Source organism: Bos indicus x Bos taurus, chromosome 3 (assembly GCF_003369695.1).
Source record: "Bos indicus x Bos taurus breed Angus x Brahman F1 hybrid chromosome 3, Bos_hybrid_MaternalHap_v2.0, whole genome shotgun sequence".
Classification (NCBI taxonomy): Eukaryota; Metazoa; Chordata; class Mammalia; order Artiodactyla; family Bovidae; genus Bos; species Bos indicus x Bos taurus.
This window is the reverse complement of record NC_040078.1, coordinates 46491627-46519543: the sequence shown is the minus strand read 5'-3', so window position 1 is coordinate 46519543 and position 27917 is coordinate 46491627. Positions and strand designations below refer to the sequence as shown.

Genomic DNA, 27917 nt, shown 5'->3' with positions numbered 1-27917 from the left:
CAAAATAACAACACATAAGAGAAGAGACAGAAGATGATTTGTATTCAAAACATATCTTTATTTTATAAATTGTTTCATTATAGGATGCTTTTAGGTAAGTAAAAATAATTGCTTATTCAGTGAGTTGTTTAATTAACCTGTATTATTATTATTTTTTTATCCTCACAATAACCTTGGGAATTAGAAACTGTTTTAATGCCAGTTTTAAAGATTAGACAGTTGAAGTTGCTTGTCTGAGGTAACAAGCAATTAAGTGACAGGCAGATATCAAACTCCAGAGACTGTAGTTATCTTCCAACTTTGGCTAAAGCTCAGTTATGTAAGGGACGTATGTTTGGAATAGTAGTGGAGGGGTCTTAGCAGGAGAGTATTGTATTCCATTTTAATGGAGGTGGTTTAGTCGCCAAGTCATGTCTGACTCTTGCGACCCCATGGACTGTGCCCTGCCAGGCTCCTCTGTCCATGGGGTTCTCGAGGCAAGAACACTGGAGTGGGTTGCCATTTCCTTCTCCAGGGGATCTTCCCAACCTAGGGATCGAACCCAGGTCTCCCGTGTTGCAGGCAGATTCTTTACCAGCTGAGCCACAAGGAAAGCCCAAGAATACAGGAGTGGGTAGTTGATCCCTTCTCCAGTGGATTTTCTTGACCCAGGAATCGAAACTGGATCTCCTGTATTGCAGACAGATTCTATACCAACTAAGCTACAATGAGACCGCATTTAATTTGTTAACACATGAAAGGATCTGGAGGTTTTTATGATGGTGGAGAAATATGACGGGACAATCATGTTGGCCAGTAATGTAGCATAACACCTGAAAAAGTGAGCAGGGATGTCAGCAGGGATGTCAGATGACCTGTTAGGAAGTTATTACAAGAGCTGGACAATACATGTTAGAGGAATGAACTATGGCAGTTTCTACAATTTAAAGCTGGGGAAAGCCTTGGGGAATGTTTTAGGAGTAAAATTGTTGGACATGGTAAAGGACTGGATGAAAACAGGGAAGACAAAAAGTGGAGAAGTAACTATTTTGACTTTTGAAATTGAGTTTGAAATGCTTAAATACAGCAAGTGGTCAGATACGTGGATAGAAGTCCAACTTGGAGGTATAGACGTTAGCATCATCTGTACAGAAGGGGTGATCAATCAGCATGGAGGAGAGGGAAGAAGTCTCAAGGACATCTTCATTAGATCTGAACTAGTTGATGATGGACAGGGAGGCCTGGTGTGCTGCAATTCATGGGGTCACAAAGAGTCGGACATGACTGAGTGACTGAACTGAACTGAACTTTATTATATGTATTACTGAATGTGAATGGAATTTACAACAGAGTTAACCCCAAACTACTCTACCTCAGAATCTAAATGGTTGACATGCGATTGTATTTGCAGAAGAGATAGCAAATGACCATGTTGTTTAAAATGCTTTATAAAATTTTATTTAATATTATTTGATCATACAGATTTTGTGGTAAATGTGCATTTCTAAAAGTGCATAATCAAACATTTATTTTTCTCTTGATCTTGCATTTGTCATAGAAAGGTGCTATGGATGATTACATGAAGATTTACTACTTATGGATTCATATTAAAATATGCCACAAAGAAGAGATAAACAAGTTTATAAGATGCTATTTGCTGATTTTAAAAATCGAGGAATATAAAAATATTATTTGGCAGTAACAGAAAATACCATTTCTTTTTTAATTACTTTCGAAATTCAACATGGACACTAAAATAAAGAGTTGGTAAAGTGGTATCACCCATATAATATATATTACCCATACTGGATTTCTCATTCTTGAATAAAGAAGCACATGACCCCACTTCTGTATAATCTGTGCTGTGTTCAAACATTAATTGCTAGGATCACGAAGGTGACTATATTAGAAGCAGATAGAACAGATCTGTGCACAGCAAAAGAGTGGCTTTAACCAGAGTTCCATCCTAATGTCTTACTTTGTTAGGAACATAGTTTAAATATTTAAACAGGAATGTCATGTTGATTCATTGGTAGCATTTGGACACGCATCTCAGGCCTGAGTGGTGAATAGCATAGCTTGATACAAATGGTTACTGAACACTCTCGCCTTCAGTATCCAGTTATTTCAGTGAAGAGACCTTAAGGAAAGTTTCCCAAACCCTCATTGGCTTTCTTTTGCTACCACAGTAAATAATTATTTGACTTCATCTGAGCTTTATGGAGCTAATTACTTTTGCTTAGAAACAGAGTTAAAATTAAATGTAATTTTTAATTATAAAATGTTTCCTTGGAAACATTTGTTGTAAGTTAAATTGTACTTTGTTCTAAAATACTTAATTTCCCTTACAATTAGAAATGAAAGACAGAACTCAGCATAGGGCAATTTGAAAAGTGTAGCATTAATTGCTACAAAAAAGTTAATTTTTTCATAATGGACAACTGATGGTGAACATCCAATTAACTGTTCCATAGTTATATTGAACAATTCTGCTCAGAAAAGAATTATTCTATTTTATGACCATTAATTGAATGATCACTGGAAGCAGACATTTTTAAAATTTAGAAATTTCTTTAGAAATAATCTTTTTTTAAATTTAGAAATTATATGTTTGAATTTAGAAAAAGCTGAGCATAATGATCACTATTGAAAAGATCAGCATAAGTAGGTGACCTCGAAGTTCACTGCAACTGTTTCACAAATCACCTTAAGACACAGGATTCACAGCCAAGGGCAAGCCTCTCTTTGGTTCATAAGGTGTTGTCCTGGAAACCATTTTGATGCAGTCGATAATAGGGCAGACGGAGAGACACAGGGTACAGCCTGTACAAGTGTCAGTAACGGTGGGCAGGTGGGTTTCAGGATCAAACTGGATAGCCTGCAAACAGAAATAAAGAGTCTTGCTGTCACTGCCCACAAAGGGCAAGAACGCCCCTATTTTAGCATCAACGTTTTTCTCCACTGCAGGAGAGCTGCACTTGGAGACAGCTACGCCCAGACTGTGGTGCAGCTATAGCAACAGTTGAGCTGCTAGAGAAGAGGGGGGAAAAAAAAAGACAGGAAAAAAAAAAATCCTTTTAAATTAGAAACACGATGTTTAAAATTCCTTAGAGGTATTTTTCTTTCTTTGTGTGAGGAAAATATTTCATAACATAGTAACTCTCTAGTTTCCTGCATTGTGAGCAGAGTGTGGGTCCTGCCGGTCTGACCATGACCTGGTGGGTCGGCTGCCGGAGGCGGGCAGGGCGCTTCCACACCTTGTCCTTTTCACACTCCTGGTTCTCGACAGTGGAGAAGTGTCACTGTCAGATGAAGCAATGAATGCCCTTGTTTGGGTTTCATATTATGGCTATAGTGCTTACAGAAAGGCAATAGAAAAAAAAAATTTGCTTAAGAGCCAGCTTTCAGGTTTGAGGGTTTCCAAGCTGATTCTAGGCACTGCTCCTCCACCAAGGGGCAAAGCACTGACAGACGGGAGCCTGGACCCGGCTTCTGGTCCTGGCCCGGCACTCTTCTGCTTGGAGGACCAGGATAAAGCTTTCAGTTCTCAAACCGCTCAGGATTTTGAGAAACTCAATAATTTATTCCTTCCTCCCTCCTTCTCTCTCATCTTTCCTTCCTTTTAACATGATTTAATTTATAATATGGTGTAGCAATTGAACAACAACAATCTGTAACATGCAATGAAAATACCTGGTGTGAAATTTACAACTGAGATTTTCATTTAAAGTCATGATGACTATTTGCCTGTTAAAGAGATATTTCAACAATGGAAACAACAGACAGGAATTTCCATCTAGGAAAGACTTCAGGGCAGCTACATGGGGGCAGAGAGGGCTTGAGGACTCGTCGAGAAGTCTCTCTCGCAGAACAAGTCAATGTTTTTACTCAGACTGCGTGCTAATTTGGAGGGATGAGTGAGGGGGCTGAGAAAAATTACGAGGGTCAGTAAGCCCCCACCTTGCCCCAGATACTCCTGGAGGTCAGGTCTGCAAATCTTACATTTTCAAATAATTACTGAGTTCCGATTTTTTTTTTCCTGTGTCATATACAACATGTTATAAAATCCAATTAAAGTATTTGTTATGTTTATGAATTTCCCTCCCTCAAATAAGGTTCCTTGCAACTTAATTTTTTTTCTCTTTTATGAACATAACAAATTAAAATGGTCTCATTAGAGTAAATTATGTCAGAGTGCTTAATATTTTTTAAAAATTCTGAGCTTTAAGGAAACAACCATATATCTGAACAAGTACTGTAGCTATGACAAACCATTAAGAAATTTGGTCTAACCAAATTGCTGCCATGTTTTGTAAAACAACATCTCAGATGACTGTTTAAATGAATAAAAGCTATTCTCTTCCTTATGTACTCTATTATAAACAGAAATACAAGAAACAACTGATGAAAATAAAATAATACTTACGTCTTAGAAATCTTACACTTTGAAATTTTGCAAACATGTAAAACTTCACATTTATTTGAATATTTTGATTTTCTATTTTTTATCTTTGAGAGACAGAAGAGCCAAAGGAAGGCTTTTAAAAATCTTTTTGAATGCGTAACTGCAATCTCCCCCCTCACTAATAAGATTATTTTTGTTGAAGTTTTGCCAAGGCTACAGTTCCAAGGTGGGAGTCATAACCTCTAAGATTTAAGATGTTAGAACCCTAGTGCTGTGATTTTAGTGTTAGAGCTTCCTGACTTATCTCTGTTTGGTTAATGAGAGGAAAGATGAAATGAAAATGAATATGATATGATTAGTATTTTCAAAATAACTGCTAGAGATGCTTTCCAGGTGTAGAAAAAGATGAGTAAATACAATGGGTAAAAATTGGGTATGTCACAGTGTTAAATTGAGGAGAAAGAGGTTTTTTAAAATTTAAACTTATGTCTGTCATACCTCCATTAGGTGGTCAGAAGAATACATAAAATCATATCACAAGCCAATAGCATCTTTGTCCAAGCTAAATAAGGTAAATGAAATATAGTTTTTTTAAAAATGGGCCATTTTATCTATCTTGAAAATTCATTAATCATCTTAAAGGGATCTTATTTTTACTTTATTATACTTCTTTAAAGTGTGAAATATTTAATGAAAACAATATTATTCTGTAGTTCTTAACCTGAAGACAGCTGATACCCACTTTTTTCTTTATTGTTCCATGGAAGACTCTCAGCTGAGCACTCAGCAACTGGGAAGAAGCTCTGGCTCACTTTATGCGGTAGGAACACAAATTGCTCAGCTTTTCCAGCTACAGAAGGATAGGTCCCAACCAGCATAGCTATTTGGTGGCAAAATGCTTTTTCTTTCTAACTGTAGTAAAAGCCCAATCAGGACTGAATGGAAGAGCACAGAAGCCAGTTCTTCAAGATCATGGAAATAAGTGCTAGTTCTTTTCCCTTCTTTCTCCTTTAAGGTATGATGCTTCCTTATGGCCATAATTGTGTGAATTTTTGTTTGAATTTTTCCTTCCAATTTTATGAGTGATGAAATGACACTAAAACAATACTGTGCATTGAATGGTGGCATCGTTCATATGAATTATTAGCTTCCTTTAAAAAAAATCACTAGAAAAATGGTATGGATGAACCCATTGGCATGGCATGAATAGAGATGCAGATGTAGAAAACAGAGGTGTGGACATGGGGTGAGGGGAAAGAGGAGGTGGGATGAATTGGGAGACTGGGATTGACATATCTATACTACCCTGCGTCAAACAGAGAGTTAGTGGGAGCCTACTCTATAGCTTAGGGAGTTCAGCTCAGTGTTCTCTCATGATCTAGATGGGTGAGATAGGGGAGGTGTGAGCAAGGTCCATGAGGGAGGGGATATATGTACATATAAACTGATTCACTTTGTTGTAGAACAAAAATTAACCCGACATTGCAAAGCAACTGTTACTCCAATGATAAAGGAAAATCACCACTGTGCTATGAATGTGAGAGGATGGAATGCTATGTCACTGCTGAGAAGTGACATTTGGCATGTCTGGTCTGAATCCCATACTTCACAACAAAAGATGCTTTCTGCTACAAAAGCCAGAAGAAACATGCCTCACAGCACCCTAATTACAGCATGATTCTTACCTGGTAGCCAGAGTCATTACAGGTCATGTAGCATTTGCCACAGTTGATACACATCTCTTCATCGATCACAGCCACAACCTGCTCTGTGTTGTTCAGTTCACCATATGTTCCAAGGTACTGCAGAGCTTTTCCAATCACATCCTAAAAGATAGGCGCCGGATTACTTACGGGGCTCATTTTAAAACATTATCGTGTTATGACTAATATCGGTCCAAATCTCCCTGTTTTTATAGAATGTTGCATTATCTAACTTAGAAGATTTTAGATATTGTAGCTCTCATGGATATACTTTTTATAATTGTAGCTTACATATTTCTGTCTCCTGAAAGATGGACCCTCTCTCGATATCTAGCTTAGAAACACAAGACTTAACTCATTGCATTCAACAGGTTTTCCACAAATGATCTAAATCAATGTTTCTGTGGGCAGGAGAAATGACACATTTTCAATGGTTGTGGCTTTCTTTTCGTCTGTTTTGGACTTTGAATGATCCAAGTAATAAGGAGCAACAAAGGGAAATGCATTGATACTAGAAAACGTTAAGATTGCTAGGAATGAGAATAAAAATGTGAACACTATGCATTTATAGCACTGCATTTGAAGTCTAGATTTTCATTTAAAAAATGCTTTGATAGCATACCCACCTGTCATGTTTTGAAGAGTTATTTCATTATTTAAAAATTCTAATTTATGTTAATTAATTAGGTTAATCTAGTAGCTAAATAAGATGCTCTTTTACTATTAAAGAACTCGGATTTTCTTCATTCACCGTTGAAGATTCTTCATGCCGTTACACATCTTTGTTCTTCATATTAATTGGAAGTGTGCTTAATATGTGAAGCACAGAGGATGTTTCATCAACAATAAGAAACACTTTGTTTCATAAAACAAAACAAGAGAATGTAACAATGTTTGTCAAATTAGTATGCTGTCAAGATTTTCTGCTTCTGTTTTTAAATTTTAACAAGACAATCTTTTGTTTGAATTCAAGGTCCATGTTCAAGGAGGTTTCACTCTTATTAAAGCCATCTTCTGATATTCTCTTTGGTATTTTATTTCCTGCTCTTTTTTTTATGACCTTGGTTTACCCTTTTTAACTTTTATTTTTTTCCTGTTTCCTCTCTAAATGACAATATGCTCATGACTTTGGGCTTTCAAACTGAAACAAAGTTTACATTATTATATACTGTTTATTGGTATAGCTCTCAAGGAATAAGATCAGAAACTTACTGTCTTTTACTATTTTCTTTTCAGGGTGTTGAAGATATAATTTCAACAATCTCACTGTCTGTTTGTAGGGGGCTGCCTGGGGTCCAAATCAATATCTCTATCCAGAGTTTCTCTCACAAACTTAAGATCTTCATCAGTGGCATGATGAGCACCATTCCTAGAATTTGGTACAACAAATTCACCACTCACTGAACTTTTCATCAACATCACAAAATTGGATCTTTCTTCCGATTTCTTTAGTCATAGAAATACTGTTAGGATTTCTTCAATCACTGAGGCTTGAAATTTCAGAGTTGTATTTTACTCCTACTTCTCCCTACTCCAATATCTCAATGGTTGCCAAGTCTTTTGAGTTCTGGATTTGCAAAATCTTTTGAATATTCTTTCCATGTCCACTATGGTCTTTCACTTCAGTTCAGTTCAGTTCAGTTGCTCAGTCATGTCCGACTCTTTGTGACTCCATGAATCGTATCACGCCAGGCCTCCCTGTCCAACACCAACTCATGGAGTTCACTCAAACTCACGTCCATTGAGTTGGTGATGCCATCCAGCCATCTCATCCTCTGTTGTCCCCTTCTCCTCCTGCCCCCAATCCCTCCCAGCATCAGAGTCTTTTCCAATGAGTCAACTCTTCGCATGAGGTAGCCAAAGTACTGGAGTTTCAGCTTTAGCATCATTCCTTCCAAAGAAATCCCAGGGCTGATCTCCTTCAGAATGGACTGGTTTGATCTCCATGCAGTCCAAGGGACTCTCAAGAGTCTTCTCCAACACCACAGTTCAAAAGCATCAATTCTTCATCTTTAACCACTATTAATTAATTTCCCATTACTTCTAAGGTAGTTACAAGAGCCTACACAGTAAGTCTCATTATTATATTCTTCCTTCCCCATCCTATCTTATGCAGTATTGTCATCTTAATCTGTGCTGTATAGCACAAACTGAATTTCCCACTACCTTACTAAAAAAAAAAAAAAAATCTACTGAATTAAATACAGTTTCACATTTAAGTCTAGCATTTAAGGCTTTCACTGGCATGCCTTTTTTGGTCTGATGCTATACTAGACACATGCCTTGTACTGAACACACTTATCAATCAACTCTTCTGGTACCTAATTCTATCTTGGGTCTTCTGTCCAGAATACTCTTCCTTCCCATTTTGATTTTGAAAAATCTTGTCCATCCTTCAAAGACAGCTGACACACCACTACTACAAGAAGATTTCCTGAATCTTTCCTTCTTTTCCAACCAAGAAAGGTGTGATCTCTCTTTTCTTCTTTCTCTTCTTTGTCTCCCACCTCTTTCTTTCCTACACACCCACAATGGCTCATAGTATTTTATCTATTATGTGGAACTAATGATTACAGATTACTTTGAGTTCTTACTATGTATTGGGCCAGCGCCATAATTTTTAAGCATTTTCTCACTTAAATTTCACATATATTATAGAGGATGAAGTGCCTAATATCTAAGGTATAAGAGTAAGTAAATGAAAAAGCAGGCATTCAGACTAGGGCTGCCTAATTTCAAAATCTATGTCTGTAAGCACTCTGTTATGCTGACTCATCTGTTACTTCTCTGTTTAGCAAATTCTGCTTCATCTTATACATATTTCTATATTTGCTTCCTATATGCAGTCTTTTACTAGGCTTTATTCATCTTTGTGTCATATGTGGTATATCTTGCTCCTGAGATCACTGAAATCTAATGGGTACTTGAATATTTGTTAAAATAAGTGCATCTTTCACTTCTTTGTATATTAAATATATGGCAAAATATTAGGCTAAAATATTAGTTTTTATTACAACTAAAATATTAGTTGTATGGGCCTAATAGCTATTTGTTAATTTACTAAATATTTTTTTAAAAAATATGAGATTCACAAAAAGATTTGAGTACTTTTTAAAAATCATTTTTTATTGGAGGATAATTGCTTCACAATATTGTGTTCAGTTCAGTCGCTCAATCGTGTCCAACTCTTTTTTACCCCATGGACTGCAGCAAGCCAGGCTTCCCTGTTCATCACCAACTCCCAGAGTTTACTCAAACTCATGTCCATTGCGTCAGTGATGCCATCCAACCATTTCATCCTCTGTTGTCCCCTTCTCCTCCTACCTTCAACCCTTCCCAGCATCAGGGTCTTTTCCAATGAGTTAGTTCTTCTCATCAGGTGGCCAAAGTATTGGAGTTTCAGCTTCAGCATCAGTCCTTCCAATGAATATTCAGGACGGATTTCCTTTAGGATGGACTGGTTTGATCTCCTTGCTGTCAAATGGACTCTCAAGAGTCTTCTCCAACACCACAGTTCAAAAGCATCAATTCTTCTGCACTCAGCTTTCTTTATAGTCCAACTCTCACATCCATACATGACTACTGGAAAAACCATAGCTTTGACTAGACAGACCTTTGCTTTTTAATATACTGTCTAGGTTTGTCATAGCTTTTCTTCCAAGGAGCAAGCATTTTTAAAATTTCATGGCTGCTGTCACCACCTGCAGTGATTTTGGAGCTCCCCAAAATAAAGTCTCTCACTGTTTCCATTGTTTCCCTGTCTATTTGCCATGAAGTGATGGGACCAGATGCCATGATCTTAGTTTTCTGAATGTTGAGTTTTAAGCCAACTTTTTCACTCTCCTCTTTCACTGTCATCAAGAGGCACACAGATTTCTCAGGAGGCAGGTTAGGTGGTCTGGTATTCCCGTCTCTTGAAGAATTTTCCGCAGTTTGTTGCAATCCACACAGTCAAAGGCTTTGCCGTAGTCAATAAATTAGAAGTAGATGTTTTTCTGGAACTCTTGCTTTTTTGATGATCCAACGGATGTTGGCTATTTGATTGACAATATTATGTTGGTTTGTGCCAAACATCAGCATGAATCAGCCACAGCTATACATATGTCCCCTCCCTCTTGAAGTACCCCCCCCCCCATTTCCTACCCTATTCCACCCCTCTAGGTTGTCCCAGAACACTGGGCTGAGTTCACTGTGTCACACAGGAAATTCCCACTTGCTATCTATTTTCCATATGATAATGTATATGTTTCCATGCTATCCTTTCAATTTTCCCCACCATCTCCTTCCCCCACTGTGTCTACAAGTTTGTTCTCTGTTTCTGTGTTTCTACTGCTACCCTGAAAATAGGTTCATCAATATCATCTTGATTCTATACACATGCATTAATATACAACATTTGTATTTTGCTTTCTTACTTCTTCACTCTGTATAATGGGTCTATGTTCATCCACCTCATTAGAACTGACTCAAATGTGTTATTTTTTTTTTATAGCTGAGTAATATTCTATTGTATTGATGTACCACAATTTCTGTAGCCATTCATCTGTCAATGGACATCTAGGTTGCTTCCAGATCCTAGCTATTGTAAAAAATGCTGCAACAAACATTGGGGTACATATGTCTCTTTCAATTATGGTTTTCTCAGGGTAGTTGCCCAGTAGTGGGATTGTTGGGTCATATGGTAGTTTTATTCCTAGCTTCTTAAGGAATCTTGACTACTTCTTTAAATACAAAATAATCATAGTCAAAGAATCTGGATATGCTTAATATTTTCTGATACTATTTTAAATCAGTAAATGGATGAGGTTCTTCTATGGCTGTAAAAGACAATATGTGATAGAAAATAAGTTTTTCAATCTAATAAACAACCCAGTCAAAATGGTTGTTTCATTGGATTAGAGCATGACTTGACTGAAATAATCAGTAAATATTCAAAACATGATTAAATAGGAAACTCCCTAGACAGGAATCCAGCTTATAAGGTTTATTCCAAAGAAACAATGCATATTTCTAAGAAATGTTATTGTAGGAAGCAAATTCACATTCTGCATATATCAAATACCCTTTTTGCACTTTATTGGAGAATTGTTCTCGTCATTTATTAGAACACCATTTTTTTAATGTGAAACTAAATAAAACAAAGTCTTTGGAGCTCTAAAGTTTATTAACACATGGTGTTAAATTGAGTCATTTGCAGTGATGTGATGAACCTCGAGTATATCACAGAGTGAAGCAAGTCAGAAAGAGAAAGAAAAAGAATGTGTATTAATGCGTACATATGGACCCTAGGAAAACAGTAACTGATGAAACTATTTGCAGGGCAGAAGCAGAGATGCAGACATAGAGAACGGACATGTGGGCACAGCGGGGGAAGAGAGGGTGGGATGAATTGAGAGGGCAGCTTTGGCATACATACATTTGTGCTCGTGCACATCCACTCAGTCATGTCCAACTCTTTGTGACCCCCTCAACCATAGTCTGCCAAGATCTTTTGCCCATGGAATTTTCCAGACATTAATACTGGAGCAGATGGCTATGTCTACTCCAGGGCATCTTGTCAAGCTAGGGACTGAACCCACATCTCCTGTGTCTCCTGCATTTGGCAAGTGGATTCTTTGCCACTGAACACCTGGGAAGCCTATATATACAGTACCATGTATAAAATAGATAGCTAGTGGGAAGCTGCTATGTAGCAGAGTGAGCTAAGCTCTGCTCTGTGATGAACTAAGGGGTAGGATCAGGAGGTGGAGAGGAGGCTCAAGAGGGAGGGCATATATATATACTGATAGCTGAGTCACAGTGTTGTACAGCAGAAACCAATACAACATTGTAAAGCAATTATTCCCCAATTAAAAAGAAATCACCTCTCTTTCATCATAGTTCTTAAGAAAATTATATATATCTTTTAATCTGAAAAATGATACAAGAATGACAACTATTTTAAATTATTTTGGAAAGAGTATCAAAGAAAATGAATTATCATTCTATGCGGTGGAAAATGTGGACGTTTGTTTAAAATCAAAGCTTCCATGTAGTACTGTCAGCTTATGAAAACCCTTGAGTCTACATTCTGGAATCTGGAGTTTGCTGAAAGGTTCATATAATAAGTGAGGCACATATGGCTAGTCTAGTCCCTGTTGGACACACATCTGTGGCGATTAGGGAAACTACATTCATTATTACAAGCAAGGTATGGCTGTACAAAGGTCACGTGATGTGCTATAGTCATCCCTGATTAGTGGAAAAGTTTATGTATGAATGTGTATGTGGGAAAAAGTGATGCTAAATTCTTTAAAGTATAGATGATACATTTGATTTAAATATCTGTTCCCAAAATTAATGTTGGAAAAGAGTACAGAATTCTAGAATCACATCTTTGTCAATTAATTATTTGTTTGGGATAATCAAAAGAACTTTGTAAAAGAGATCAGTCAATATTTCTGTTTAATACAAACTTTAGGATCAAAGAATGAGGAACTAGAGGACCCCCATCTATCCGAAACAGCCAATATTTAAATCATTTGATGTAGGTGTTTAATTACTTTACCATTTCCTTTTCTGTACTGTTACCAATGTCACAGGTTCATATTTTTTATATCAGGTTCACTGCTTGCTTAATTATCCTATCAAAATAGGAAATGAGATAATTTGGTTTGTTTCTACTGAATTTATGCTGACACTTAATAATTTCTCTTTTAACTAATGTTCTCAAATCAAAAGTTCAATGATCCTTAATGAAGCTTTTCTACTTCTGTCTTTTCCTCACTCTCCTTGCCACATCCACTTTTTTCTTTTCTAAAAAACCTGGCGTGTTCATGCTCAGTCGCTCGTCATGTCCAACTCTTTGCTATCCAGTGGACTGTAGGCCACCAGGCTCCTCTGTCCATAGGATTTTCCAGGCAAGAATACTGGAATGGGTTGCTGTTTTCTTCTCCAGTGGATCTTCCCAACCCAGGGATGGAACCCACATCTTCTGCATTGGCAGGTGGATTCCTGACCACTGGGAAGAACGTGGGAAGCCCAAAAGAACCCAGAGCACCATTTATTTTTCAGCAGTGTGATAGAGCAATATCATACAAAAATACTCTCAAAAATATTGCACACAATTTATTTTTGATATCTTGTATAATGTCCTCTGAGGAAGGAGATAGGGAGGGTGACTGTACAATTAGAAAAAGAAGTCTAAATTCTTTAAATTTAGAGTTTAAATTCAGTTGAACTCTGATAACAGGACTCAGGATGAATAAGGTGAACTGGGAGGGCAGAGACAAAGCTTGATTCAGGAAATAAAGAAGTAGGTTAGTGGAGAAGGTGAGAGAAGCAAGCAAACCAAGAGATGGGATAGAAGCTAATGGAGTGTTAGTCACTCAGTCGTATCCAACTCTTTGTGATCCCATGGACTGTAGCCTGCCAGGATCCTCTGTCCATGGGATTCTCCAGACAAGAATACTGGAGTGGGTTGCCATTCGCTTCTCCAGGTGATCTTACTGACCCAGGAATTGATCCCAGGTCTCCTGCATTGCAGGCACATTCATTACCATCTGAGCCACTAGGGAAGCCCAGAAGCTAATGAAGATCTGGGAAATGAAGTGGGTGAGGTGAGAGGGTGGAGTGGGAGATAGACAAATGGGTGTGATTTGGGTGTGGTGGAGGTTGGTTCAGTACAGATTTGTGGCCCTGATCACTGTATTCTTTTTATGTGGGTTGATTCAGGCTTTAAAGTAGCAAGTTCTTGCCAGACACTTTATATTTAAATGCATTTAATGAGGCTAAACAGAGAAGGCAGTGGTACCCCACTCCAGTACTTTTGCATGGAAAATCCCAAGGATGGAGGAGCCTGGTAGGCTGCAGTCCATGGGGTCGCTAAGAGCTGGACACGACTGAACGACTTCACTTTCACTTTTCACTTTCATGCATTGGAGAAGGAAATGGCAACCCACTCCAGTGTTCTTGCCTGGAGAATCCCAGGGACCCTGGCGGGCTGCCGTCTATGGGGTTGCACAGAGTCAGACACGACTGAAGTGACTTAGCAGTAGCAGTAGCAATGAGGCTAAATGTGATGTGTTTTTACTGTATCCTTATGGCACCCCACTCCAGTACTCTTGCCTGGAAAATTCCATGGACTGAGGAGCCTGGTGGGCTGCAGTCCATGGGGTTGCTGACGGCTGGACACAACTGAGAGACTTCACTTTTGCTTTTCACTTTCATGCACTGGAGAAGGAAATGGCAACCCACTCCAGTGTTCTTGCCTGGAGAATCCCAGGGACGGGGGAGCCTGGTGGGCTGCTGTCTATGGGGTCGCACAGAGTCGGACACGACTGAAGTGACGTAGTAGTAGTAGTACCTTATTCAACTCTTGAATATGTTTTCCCTGTTCTTTTCCGTTCTGAGAGCATTCTTTATGGGGATGCTAGACAGGTAATAGGAATTGAACAATTCTAATTGTAAATTAATTATATATCATCTATTCAAAGTAATAGGTGTTTCCTCTTTCCCTTTAAAAAAAAAATTAACAAAGTACATTTCTACTTTTCCTAATATTTTCTCCAAATTCAGATAATTTGAGGCCTTGTTACTTCTGAAACATGTTAAAATCTTAAGGCCACTGTTTTCTGATCATTGTTGGTTATATGATCTCTATTTTCTTATATGACAATTGAAAACAGAATTATCTAAATGCTTAACTCTTTTCCTACTCCTTGTGAAACTCAGAGATTATGTCATCAAATTTCAATTTGGCAGCTTATCATTCTTCTTGATCAATGTTCAAGTTAGAGCTCTGACTACGGGATTGTTTTCTATTGTTGTTTCTGAATTCCCTGAAAGTAGATTCACTTAAGGTGGCATACTTATACATTTTACCTCAGACTTCCTTTCTATGGCCTAATGAACTCTAAGATGATATAGAATGGTTACTTTCCTTCAAGATTCTTTTAGCTGCCATTTTCCACAAACAGATTTTTATAGGGAGCCAGAAATAAGCCAATGCAGTAAGTTCCTCATTGCTTCTTTCTCTTTTGTGAGATTAAATTTCCAACAAGGCAATTCAATAATTTTTCCGATGTTTTGCCTTTAGTGGAGTGGGATTTTCATCTGAAGTCTATAAAGGCTTACATTGCTGCTCTATCTTGCCCGTCCATATTAACCATCTGGTTACGAGGTCTCTGATGTAATCCCAGGATAACACTTCTGTTCTCCTTTCACACTCTCCTGCAGCTGCTTCCTGCATGCTTTACCTTCAGGTATGTGGATTTCCATGCATGTGCACATCTTTTTGACATATACTGCTTCTCCTCTAGCTGTTCGATTAGACCTATTTATTTCAAACAAGATACACCTTTCCATCATCATATTCCAGTCAGGAATCACATTTCAAAATATCCTCGCAAGACTTAAGAGATGATTTTTACCAAAAAATTATTTTCGTGTGTTTTAAAGTTCTGTTTGATGATTTTTCATCTCCTACTTGTCTGTATACAGACAATTGAGAATGTGAGTACCTCCTGCCCATTTCTCTGGTATCTTCTGAAAATTGCTGGGGAAGTCCTGCAGTATTTTTCTTTCTGCGCCATCCCTTTTATGCTTCATAGTATATAATATGGCCTTACAGTTTTCTCTGAGTACTTTTCTCCTTCCCCTCACAACTCAATTGAAATAATAAACCACTCGATCAGGCTGACTGGTCTCCTGCCAACACTGTCTTGCCAGTCTTATGAGATGCAGTCCATCTCCTACTAGAAGCAGCAGGAAGAAGAGATGAAAACATCACTTGTGCCCCTAAACCATTCATTTTCCTACCCAGAAATTCAAAGACGTTAGAGATACATTCCTGACTTCATAAAGAGAATGAGAATTCATTCTCATATATATCAACAGAAGTGGGAAGCATTTGGGGAACTTTATAAGTCCTGGCAGAATCTCAAATCTCTGTTATACGCTGCCTGGGAATAAAGCACGTCTCTTATTTAGCAGGGCCAAATATGCACACTGTCACTTCAGTTTTCTTCAGCCAGGAGACAAAAGTGCCTCCTATTTGGCTTCTTTTCTCTAGCACAGGTGAACCTGTGGAATGTCAGGAGCTTCTTCAGAAGGTCCTGGTTCATCTTTGAGAAGACTTATGTATTGCTGGAGGCCAGCTGTCTTTTGCTTACTTTATCTCATTCTTCCCCTTCAGTCTTCCAATACTGATTTGGATTACCCTCCTTTTCCTCAGAATCCTTTTCTTTCAATTTCTTTCACAAAAGTGAAAGCCCCACAGTATGGCAATATGTACAATAAAGGCTGTGTCACTATGAAGTGGAAGCCAAGATGTAGGGTTGATAAAGAGGAAACTGACTGGATGCCAGGCAGACTCTAGTGAAAGTGAAGTTTCTCAGTCATGTCTGACTCTTTGATAACCCATGGACTGTAGTCTACCAGGCTCCTCTGTCCATGGGATTATCCAGGTAAGAGTGCTGGAGTGGGCTGCTATTTCCTTCTCCAGGGGATCGTCCCAATCCAGGGATTGAACCTGGGTCTCCCACACTGCAGACAGGCACTTTACCATCTGAGCCACCAGGGAAGCCCAGCTGACTCTAGGGCCCTAGATTATTCCTTGCTGTAGGACTGACAGTCTCTGAGACCAGTTTTTAGCTTCCAAGGATGCAAAGAGAACCTGGATACCATGTTGGCTAGCAAAGACTTCTAGTTCTTAGGGACTCTTAGTCACTGTGTAACTCCTGGTACTCCAGCTGAAATTCTTAGATGTGTAATCAGTACATCTCCTTGCCCTTTCACATTATATTAAGACCAATGGAGAAAACTGGATTATTTTCCTCATTATTACCTCTAGTTTGGTCCTTTCTATAAGTTTTATTGAACAAAAGAATGAGTTGTATTGGATTTAAGATCCCATGGCTGCAAATTATTCTAATTATGTATTAATACTATGCTTTGCCAACATACTCATATGCTTAAAATGCCACTTTTCTTTTTTTTTTTCTCCCTTTCATGAGAGACAGTAGAAGATAGTGATTAAGGGCTCAAGTTCTAGAGCCAGATTTTGGAATCAAATCTTGGTTTTGACATCTTTCTAGCTGTGTGACCTTAGATAAGTTATTTAACCTCTCTGTTTATTAATTACTTAATCAGTAAACTAAGGAAAACATGGGTACCTGATAGGGCTATGGTGAGGCTTAAATGAGTTAATTCACAGGCATGCAGAACAGTGACTGAAACCTCATAAGTACTCAATAAATATTAGCTTTTATTATTAATTCTCTGCTTAATTAACACTAATTTATTAAACTCCATGTTAAATATCACCATCTCTGTGAAGCTTTCCACAATTACCCGAGGCAGAACTAATCCCTTTCACTCCTCTCTGTTCCCAGAGCATTTTGTACATATTTGAATGAACTGTAAATAATTTTTAACATGTGTCTTTCTCCCTTGTTAGACTATGAGCTCCATAAAGATAGATATCTTTCTTTTTAAAATTCATGTTGTATTCCCAGTTTCTAGCACAATTCCTGGATTGCAGCGACTACATAATAAATATATGTTAGTACTACATGTCCTCCGAGATCAGGAAAATTGTGGTGCCTTGGACTGTGTACCTTGTATGTCTCTGGAAATAGACCCAGTCCTTAGCACACTGCCAGTCACATAGCAAATACTCAATAAATATTTACTGAGTGACTGATATTGAAACTGCCTACGTCTGTAGCAGCAGACCATTACTTCTTATCTGAGGTATTTGAAAGAAAAAGAAGAACAAAAGATGAGATCTATTGAGCATGGCTTGCTTAGAAATAATATTGTCACACTCATAACCAGGGAAGATGGGGGTAGATTAGAAACTTGAATGCATGGCTGAAAAACTTGTTCAGACAAGAGGGGCTTAGTTAACTTTGTGGGGCACTGGGGCCCTCTCTATAGCAGATGGGGAATAATATACTGTGCTAGCTGAGAGGATAAACAAAGCATTGTCATGGAGTTTAAACTATTGAACAGAGTAATCTATAAAGAGGCCAGCAGAGGAGAGAACAAACAAGCTAAAATAAACAGATGGGTGGACAGAAAAAATATTAAGCATGAAAATAGATAACCCACAGCCTCAGGAAAAAGGGAAGAAGGAAAAATGGTTATGTCAAGCATAGAAGAAACACTGTAGAGAAAACATGAAGGCAATGATGAAGCAGCAGAGGGAAGAACGAGGTGTGCCGGGGTAAGTGCGGTACAGTGAAACAACAAAAGCACGGGGAAGCAGTGTCTGACTCCCAGGCAGAGATAAAACGACTCTTAAAGGGAATGTGACTATTCATTCAATGTCATCCAGATGGAGTGGGAATTAATGGGGAAGGGGCGGGGGGCTTGCATGAAAGGGACAATAACTGTGTCCCCTTACATTTGAATAGAACTATTGGAGAAGGAAATGGCAACCCACTCCAGTGTTCTTGCCTGGAGAATCCCAGGGATGGGGGGAGCCTGGTGGCTGCTGTCTATGGGGTCACACAGAGTTGGACACGACTGAAGTGACTTAGCAGCAGCAGCCTCCTTAAACGGAGAAGGCAATGGCACCCCACTCCAGTGTTCTTGCCTGGAGAATCCCAGGGACAGGGGAGCCTGGTGGGCTGCTGTCTATGAGGCCGCACAGAGTCGGACACGACTGAGCAACTTAGCAGTAGCAGCATGATTTAGGTGAGGGGGCTTCCCAGGTGGCTCAGTGGTAAAGAATCCGCCTGCCAATACCGGAGACACAAGAGCTGCAGGTTTGATTCTTTGGTCGGGAAGATGCCCGGGAGAAGGAAATGGCAACCTGTTCCAATATTCTTGCCTGGAGAATCCAATGGACAGAGGACCCTCATGGACTACAGCTCATGGGGTCACAAACAGTTGGACACAACTGAGCCGCTGGGCAAACATGCTGAGTACGATACTTGCACACACATCACTTCATTTAGAACAATGGAGTTGCGGCCTTCTGACATCTAGTATTTATTCTCCTTGCTGCCAGTGTCTCCCCTATCTTGTTGCAGTAGCCTTCTAACCAGTCTCCCTGCTTTTGTCCTTGACCATCTAGGATCTCGCTCAACCCTGCAGCCAGATGATCCTTGGAAAAACTGAGTCTGATTACATCATTCTTCCTTTTAAAAAAGCCTCCACAGTTTCCTGCCAAGGACTTTCCTACTTCGGAGTCTTTGCATTTTCTGTTCCTTCTGAATGGAATGTTGTACCCTCGGGTGCTTATCTGCATTTATCACTCTCTCTCTGTGAAGTGTCTACTCATGCCATTTAACCAGGCAGGCAACCCCTGAAAAACCTCTCCAGCGATTCCTTTTCTCCAAACCCTGCTGCATCTTCTCCACAGCACTGTGACCATCTGATAACAGTATGTATCCACTCGCTCATTTGTTTATTGACTGTTCTCACTAAAATGCAGGCACCCTTAGAACTGGGCTTTTGTTTTGTTCACTACTGACTTGCTGGTGACTAGATCATTGCTGGAACATAGTGAGTGGATATTAATAGTCATTGGATGAATGACAAAATGGATGTATGGGTAAATAGGACAATTACTGCCAATTGGCAATTGAAATCTCAGTGGTTACATGTGAAAGACACAATAAAACAGTATTGGATGCCCTTGCTAAGATGAGTAGCACTTTCTGACCTGTGGTCCTCTTCCCCAGACTTCCTCTTCCCTCCCCTCCCCTCCTCCACATCACCATTTCCTTCTGGTTATTCTCTTATTTCTTTGATCACTTGATCCCATTTTCTTCCCCAGAATTTCTATTCCCTCATAGGGTATTAGGTTAAGCAAGAAATAAGAAAATATACGAGAAGCTGCTGTCCTGTGACTGGAAACTAGTAGGCGGTGAGTATGTTAGTTATTTTCTTTTTATATCCTCCAGCACAGGTCCATAATTAGCCTGAGTTCACTAACTTCAATATGTTCAAATCTATATTTTTCATCCACATCAAAAAAACTCATCAAACCTAAAAACACCAAGAAAAAAACCTTGATTCATTATCTTTTATTTTTCTTTTAGTTCGTGGCTCAAAGGTTAAAGCGTCCGCCTCCAATGTGGGAGACCTGGGTTTGATCCCTGGGTCGGGAAGATCCCCTGGAGAAGGAAACGGTAACCCACTCCAGTATTCTTGCCTGGAGAACCCCATGGACAGAGATGCCTGGTAGGCTACAGTCCATGTGTTCTCAAAGAGTCGGACATGACAGAGTGACTTCACTCACTATCAATAATCTAAGCATCTTAATCTCCTTAAATGCAACTCCTTACCATTCCTTATACCCCAGTATATAAAAGAATCACCAAGTTTTAGAAGAATTAACAGGACTTCTTCAATTTCACCTCTGTCTATGTTTCCATTACCCTATCACTGGGAATATCCCCTTTTCCTCTTAATCTTCTAGTAACTACCCAGTCTTGGTTTGGTTTCAAGTCTCTCAGTCGTGTCCGACTCTTTGAGACCCCATGAATCACAGCACGCCAGGCCTCCCTGTCCATCATCAACTCTCGGAGTTCACTCAGACTCATGTCCATCAAGTTGGTGATGCCATTCAGCCATCTCATCCTCTGTCATCCTCTTCTCCTCCTGCCCCCAATTCCTCCCAGCATCAGAGTCTTTTCCAATGAGTCAACTCTTCGCGTGAGGTGGCCAAAGTATTGGAGTTTCACCTTTAGCATCAGTCCTTCCAATGAACACCCAGGACTGATCTCCTTTAGCATGGACTGGTTGGATGTCCTTGCAGTCCTAGGGACTCTCAAGAGTCTTCTCCAACACCACAGTTCAAAAGCATCAATTTTTTGGCGCTCAGCTTTCTTCATAGTCCAACTCTCACATCCATACATGACCACTGGAAAAACCATAGCCTTGACTAGATGGACCTTTGTTGGCAAATTAATGTCTCTGCTTTTCTATATGCTACCTAGGTTGGTCATAACTTTCCTTCCAAGGAGTAAGTGTCTTTTAATTTCATGGCTACAATCACCATCTGCAGTGATTTTGGAGCCCCAAAAAATAAAGTCTGCCACTGTTTCCACTGTTTCCCCATCTATTTGCCATGAAGTGATGGGACCAGATGCCATGATCTTTGTTTTCTGAATGTTGAGCTTTAAGTCAACTTTTTCACTCTCCTCTTTCACTTTCATCAAGAGGCTTTTTAGTTCCTTTTCACTTTCTGCCATAAGGGTGGTGTCATCTGCATATCTGAGGTTATTGATATTTCTCCTGGAAATCTTGATTCCAGCTTGTGCTTCTTCCAGCCCAGCATTTCTCATGATGTACTCTGCATAGAAGTTAAATAAGCAGGGTGACAATATACAGCCTTGACGTACTCCTTTTCCTATTTGGAACCAGTCTGTTGTTCCATGTCCAGTTCTAACTGTTGCTTCCTGACCTGCATATAGGTTTCTCAAGAGGCAAGTCAGGTGCTCCAATATTCCCATCTCTTTCAGAATTTTCCACAGTTTATTGTGATCCATACAGTCAAAGGCTTTGGCATAGTCAATAAAGCAGAAATAGATGTTTTTCTGGAACTCTCTTGCTTTTTCAATGATCCAGCGGATGCTGGCAATTTGATCTCTGGTTCCCCTGCCTTTTCTAAAACCAGCTTGAACATCTGGAAGTTCACGGTTCACACACTGCTGAAGCCTGGCTTGGAGAATTTTGAGCATTATTTTACTAGCATGTGAGATGAGTGCAATTGTGTGGTAGTTTGAGCATTCTTTGGCCTTTCTTTGAGCATTCTTTGAGCCTTTCTTTGGGATTGGAATGAAAACTGATGCCACTTCCTCAAAGAGGCCTTCCTCATCCCGTTCAATCTAAACTAGGTCATGCTATGAAAAAGACTGCATACATCTTGTATTTTTTATTTACAGTTTGTACTATAAACATAATTTTATGTTTCTTTCTCTGTTCTGTATGTTTCATGAGGATAGAGCCTGTGTCTGTTTTATTTTTTGTACTCAGTACAGTTCAGTAGCTCAGTCATGTCCGACTCTTTGCGACCCCATGAATTGCAGCATGCCAGGCCTCCCTGTCCATCACCAACTCCCGGAGTTTGCTCAAACTCACGTCCATAGAGTAAGTGATGCCATTCAGCCATCTCATCCTCTGTCGTCCCCTTCTCCTCCTGCCCCCAATCCCTCCCAGCATCAGAGTCTTTTCCAATGAGTCAGCTCTTCACATGAGGTGGCCAAAGTACTGGAGTTTCAGCTTCAGCATCATTCCTTCCTAAGAACACTCAGGACCAATCTCCTTTAGAATGGACTGGTTGGATCTCTTTCCAGTCCAAGGGACTCTCAAGAGTCTCCAATTCCTAGCACATTGCTTGTCTCATAGTAGCTATGCAATAAAGATTTCTTAAAAAATATATGAACTTCTTCAAAACTTCCAGCTTGGTAGACCTCCAGAGCTTTTTTGTTTATTTTGTTTATTTTGTTGGCTATAAGGAAATGGAAAGTCACCCTAACCGGTTACCTCCTTCAAGTTGTCCATTCCTAACATCTTAACTAATAGCAGATAGCATTTATTTAGGATATATTTAGGTGTAGACTAAAAAGCTGGAAAAGGAAATGGCAACCCGCTCCAGTATTCTTGCCTGGAAAATTCCATGGACAGAGGAATCTGGCAGGCTACAGTTCATGGGGTCGCAAAGAGTTGGCCATGACTGAGCACATCAGCACAGACTAAAAAGCACTTCTCACACTACCTAATTTATAACTGCATGAGGTAGACACTTTTATTATGTCCATCTTACAGATTAGTTAGCTGAGGGAAGTTCATATAGCTGCTAAATGGCAGTGCCATGATTTGAACCCCAGCATTGTGACAGAGGGGTTTCCCAGGTGGTACACTGGTGAAAGAGCTCGCCTGCCAATGCAGGAGATGCAAGAGACACAGGTTCAATCCCTGAGTCGGGAAGATTCCCTGAAGGAGGAAATGGCAACCCACTCCAGTATTCTTGGCAAGTAAGGGAGGAATAGAATCCAGATAATACACGAAGTTATCTTGGATAAAACAGTGATGTATCTTAAGATTTTCTACTTACTGCAATGCCATAAACATTTAACAAAATTAAATTTGGGCTTACCAGTGTCATTTTAGGAAGTAGCCCATGTTTGAAGAAAGTCACTGCAAGGAATTATTATGAAGCTGTTTCCTTCATTGAAATATATAGCAAAGTTTGTAAGATTTTAGCAAATTATATTAATGGGAAAATAGTTTTCTGAATTAAGCCTAGATAGAACTACTCTGTCACACAGAGTTGTTGTGTGGTCAATTGCTCAGTTGTGTCCAGTGCTTTGCGATCCCATGGACTGTAGCCCACAAGGCTTTTCTGTCCATAGGATTCTCCAGGCAAGAATACTGGAGTGGGTTGCCATTTCTTCCTCAAGGGGATCTCCCTGATTCAGGGGTTGAACCCACGTCTCCTGCATCTCCTGCACTGGCAGGTAGATTCTTTATCACTGACCCACCTGGAAAGCCCATATATATACCTTTATACATAATATATAACTATCCCAGGTATTGTGAAGATTTATTAAATTATTGTTCTCTTTCTGTTTTGCTTCTACATTTCCTGAAGGAATTTGTTGTTGTTTAGTTGCTAAGTTGTGATCCACTCTTTGCAACCCCATGAAGTGCAGCACACTAGGCTTCCCTGTTCTTCACTATCTACCGGAGTTTGCTCAAATTTATGCCCACTGAGTCAGTGATGCCATCCAACCATCTTATCCTCTGTCACCCCCTTCTCCTCCTGACCTCAATCTTTCCCAGCATTAGGGTCTTTCCCAATGAGTGGGCTCTTTGCATCAGGTGGCCAAAGTATCAGAGCTTCAGCTTCAGTCCTTCCAATGAATATTCAGGGTTGATTTCCTTCAGGATTGACTGGTTTCATCTCCTCACTGTCCAACAGACTCTCAAGAGTCTTCTCTAGCACCACAATTCGAAAGCATCAGCTCTTCAGTGCTCAGCCTTCTTTATGGTCCAACTCTCGCATCCATACATAACTACTAGAAAAACCATAGCTTTGAGTATAAAGACCTTTGTCAGCAAAGTGATGTCTCTGCTTATACACTATCTAGGTTTGTCATAGCTTTTCTTCCAAGGAGCAGGTGTCTTTAATTTCATGGCTGTAGTCACCATCCACAGTGATTTAGGAGCCAAAGAAAAGAAAGTCTGTCATTGTTTCCACTTTTCCCCATTTATTTGCCATGAAGTGAGAGGACTGGATGCTATGAAGGAATGGAAGACTGGGAAAAGTTGCAATGCTTTTACATTGCATTTCTTTTATTTCAAATATAAATAATATTTTTCTTTTGATTCTTTTATACATACAGAAAAGATGGAGATCTTATGTTTACTTGAAACTAATTAACTAGAGAAATAGACCCACAATTCCCCCTTAACCCCAAATCATACAGTAGTTATAGTCAAACATGGGGGGGGGGCAGTTGTGAAGAGCTGAAGGATCCAGCTTCTTCTTAACCATCTGTGTCCACATCATCCTTTTAGCAGCACACAAATAATTTAAAGGAAACAGCTCAAGAGACTCTTTGGGGCTATTTTATTGTTGAAAGTCCCAAGTGTTCACTTTATTTGGAATTATGGCATTGAAGTGCTGGTAGAATTTGTGTTCAGCCACTTCCATATTTCGTTTCAGGACTCTGAATCATTTAACCCTCCTAATATCAAGTCAAAATTCCACTCTTTTTTTATAGGGCACATTTTTTCTCTCTCATAGGTACAAGATATTTTTAAGGGTTCCAATTTGACTACAAAAGAGGGGTAACAGAGGAATTCCAGAAAACTCCTAAGACCAAGTTTTTCAACTGATGCTTCAACCACAAAATGGGGATGTAGGAGTAGACAGTCACTGAACAGAGAAGAATTGGTTTCAGTGAATGCAAAGCGCATTCAGCGATGGTGATTTCAGAGAGAATATGGGCCTGTAATACCACCCTGCCTCCTTTTTTTTTTCATTATGATTGCTTTAAAATAATGCCATCTTGAGGGAGGTGGGCAGGAGTGAAGTAGATGTGACTATAAAGGGGCAAGCTGAGGGATCTTTATGCTGAGGGAAATCTTGTATCTGACTGTTGTGCACACAGGGCACAGGACCCTACACATGGGGTGAAACTGCATGAACTAAACACACATGTATGCACGCACATGCAAATGAGAAGTACAACTGAAGAAATGTGAATAAGATCAGTAGATTGTATCTCTGTCACTTTCCTGGTTGTGATACTGTACTACAGTTTTACAACATGCTACATTGCAGACACTATGTAAAGAGTACACGAGACCTCTCTGTATTATTTCTTACACCTGTATGTGAATCTACATCTCTTTCATATGAAAAAGTTGAAGGAAAACAAGAAATATAATGCACACATAATTCCATCTTAATAATAATTTTTGATATTATCCAGAAAATAATTCTAAAACCCAAATTTGAACAGACTTTTCCAGGCTGAACCAGAGAAAGTTTTTCTACAATGTAAGGTATCATATGGATATTGATGGTGCATATTGATCACGCGGGGCTTCCCCAGTGGCTCAACAGTAAAGAATCTGCTTGCAATGCAGAAGACACAGATTCCATCGCCAGGATGGGAAGATCCCCTGGAAGAGGAAATGGCAACCCACTCCAGTATACCTGCCTGGGAAATTTCATGGACAGAGGAGCCTGGTGGGCTACAGTCCATGGAATGCAAAAGAGTCAAAAACAACTTAGCAACTGAGCATGCATGCATACAAAAGAGGCTATCCTATCATCACAGACAAAAATTTTTTAAACTTTCAATATATTTTAAAAACAAAACCAGTGATGTATTTAAGCAGGAAATAAACACAAACTAAACAGTAAAATCGGAGAAGGCAATGGCACCCCACTCCAGTACTTTTGCCTGGAAAATTCCATGGATGGAGGAGCCTGGTAGGCTGCAGTCCATGGGGTTGCTAGAGTCGGACACGACTGAGAGACTTCACTTTCACTTTTCACTTTCATGCATTGGAGAAGGAAATGGCAACCCACTCCAGTGTTCTTGCCTGGAGAATCCCAGGGACGGGGAAGCCTGGTGGGCTGCCGTCTATGGGGTCGCACGGAGTTGGACACGACTGAAGTGATTTAGCAAACAGTAAAACAGACATATATATATATACATATACATATATATATATATACACACGGACAGCTTAATCTTTACCTTAACAAAAGGAATAGGTTTTTTTGGGATAAAATGGTTTCTTTCAAGTGGTAGAACGGTCACATTTTCTTTTTTCAGTCTCAACTTTTCCTCTGCTATGATTTTCTTGCGCTTCTCAAGATAAGGTCCAAAGCTTGGCAGTTTCTAATAGGAAAACACACAAATAAGAAAGCATGTTACTTCACAGAATAGAAAAATGTGAGAATATAAACACATAAATATTATGAACAAACAAAATGTGTGTTTGGAGATTGGTTCAGGTAAACTGCAACAAGGTCTTCATTCTTGGACCATTAGTCTTCTAGGTATTAGATTTCATTAATTATTAAAAAGAACACAATATCACAATACCTTTACCAAATATGTATGTGTTAGATATACAAATGTTAATTTAAAATACATCTCTAAAAACAGAATAAAATTCACAATGGTAAAATCAGACCACTCACTTAAAACAATAGCTATTAGTTAGACAATTTGTTTAGTTCATATAGACAGAAGGTGAAACCTATTGATGGTTTTTTTCCTTTTCATCAGGTTTTTAGCACAGTATAGACACAGCCCAGTCTCTGACAAATGCTTTTGTCAATAGCAAAGATACTTTGCCAAAGTTCTAATCTGTATCTCTATTTTATTATGTTCAAATTCTTACTACATCTCTTTAAAGATTGTAACTAACGTTTATTGCAGTCTACTGGAATAGCTGAAAAACAGAATGGTAAAAATATTGATTTCTCTGTACAGAAAATAAACTTTATTTGCATGAAGGTGGCAAAAATAGAAACAAAAAGCAGGAGAAATATCACATTGCTTAAACAAACTCCATCAGTATTCAAAATCACATTATGTAGCTTTAAATCTCAAGGTTATTCAATTGTACTTTACAAAGTTCATTTAGAAAGATACCTGGGTGTCATGGAAAAATGCTAAGTGGTTTCAAGTTAACATGAATATGCCCTCCTATTATTCATTATCCTGTAATTATTTCCTCTTCACTTTGTCATTCTCTTCTAGAACCTTTGATCTTCACTTTTACTGACATATACTGCTGATGATGGGCACCATTGAATTCCAAATGTTACGTGTTTGCTTGTAACCTGGAACTGCTAGGCCTCTTTTCTAAGACTGCAAAAATAACCCCCTCCCACCTCTCCTGCAGAATAAAGCACATTTATCTCACCGATGAAGGCTTGGAAAACTACAGCACTCCAAGGTCATACTGATCTCTGACCTAGCAAGTACTTTGGTACAAAATCATAGTTGTTTCAAAACACTGGCCTCTACCTGCCAGGTTGCATAATGCCCTAGGAAAGTGAGTTCTCTGGTCCTTTAGAGATGTCAATTGGGTAGGTAAACCAAACTTAAACTATGTTACAATTCAGCCAAACTGCAACTGGAAATTTATATTGGCAGAAAATACTTATGTGTAACTATCTATGATTGTTACTTCCATTATCAATTTACTGTAATTATGTCAAGTCGAGCAAATAGAAACAATGTTATGAACGCCAATTTAATTTACATACAATTAAACCTGAACTATACACTTCATCTCTGCACCTTAATGCTTTCCTAAATTACTATATTTAATGATTACAGTAATATGTGAAATGA

General features: G+C 39.0%; 1 protein-coding gene across 1 annotated transcript in view; it reads right to left on the bottom strand.

Annotated features, from left to right (window-relative positions):
• Nucleotides 1-1424: 1424 nt before the first annotated feature.
• The window catches only part of DPYD (dihydropyrimidine dehydrogenase), a 923891-nt gene continuing 897398 nt past the window's right edge, over nt 1425-27917 (bottom strand). The window contains exons 21-23 of the mRNA XM_027536430.1: nt 26304-26447; nt 6070-6210; nt 1425-2857 (exon numbers count right to left, since the gene is read on the bottom strand). Coding sequence (XP_027392231.1) covers nt 2687-2857; nt 6070-6210; nt 26304-26447 — 456 coding nt within the window. The 3' untranslated portion in view covers nt 1425-2686. The remainder of the gene's footprint in view (nt 2858-6069; nt 6211-26303; nt 26448-27917) is intronic.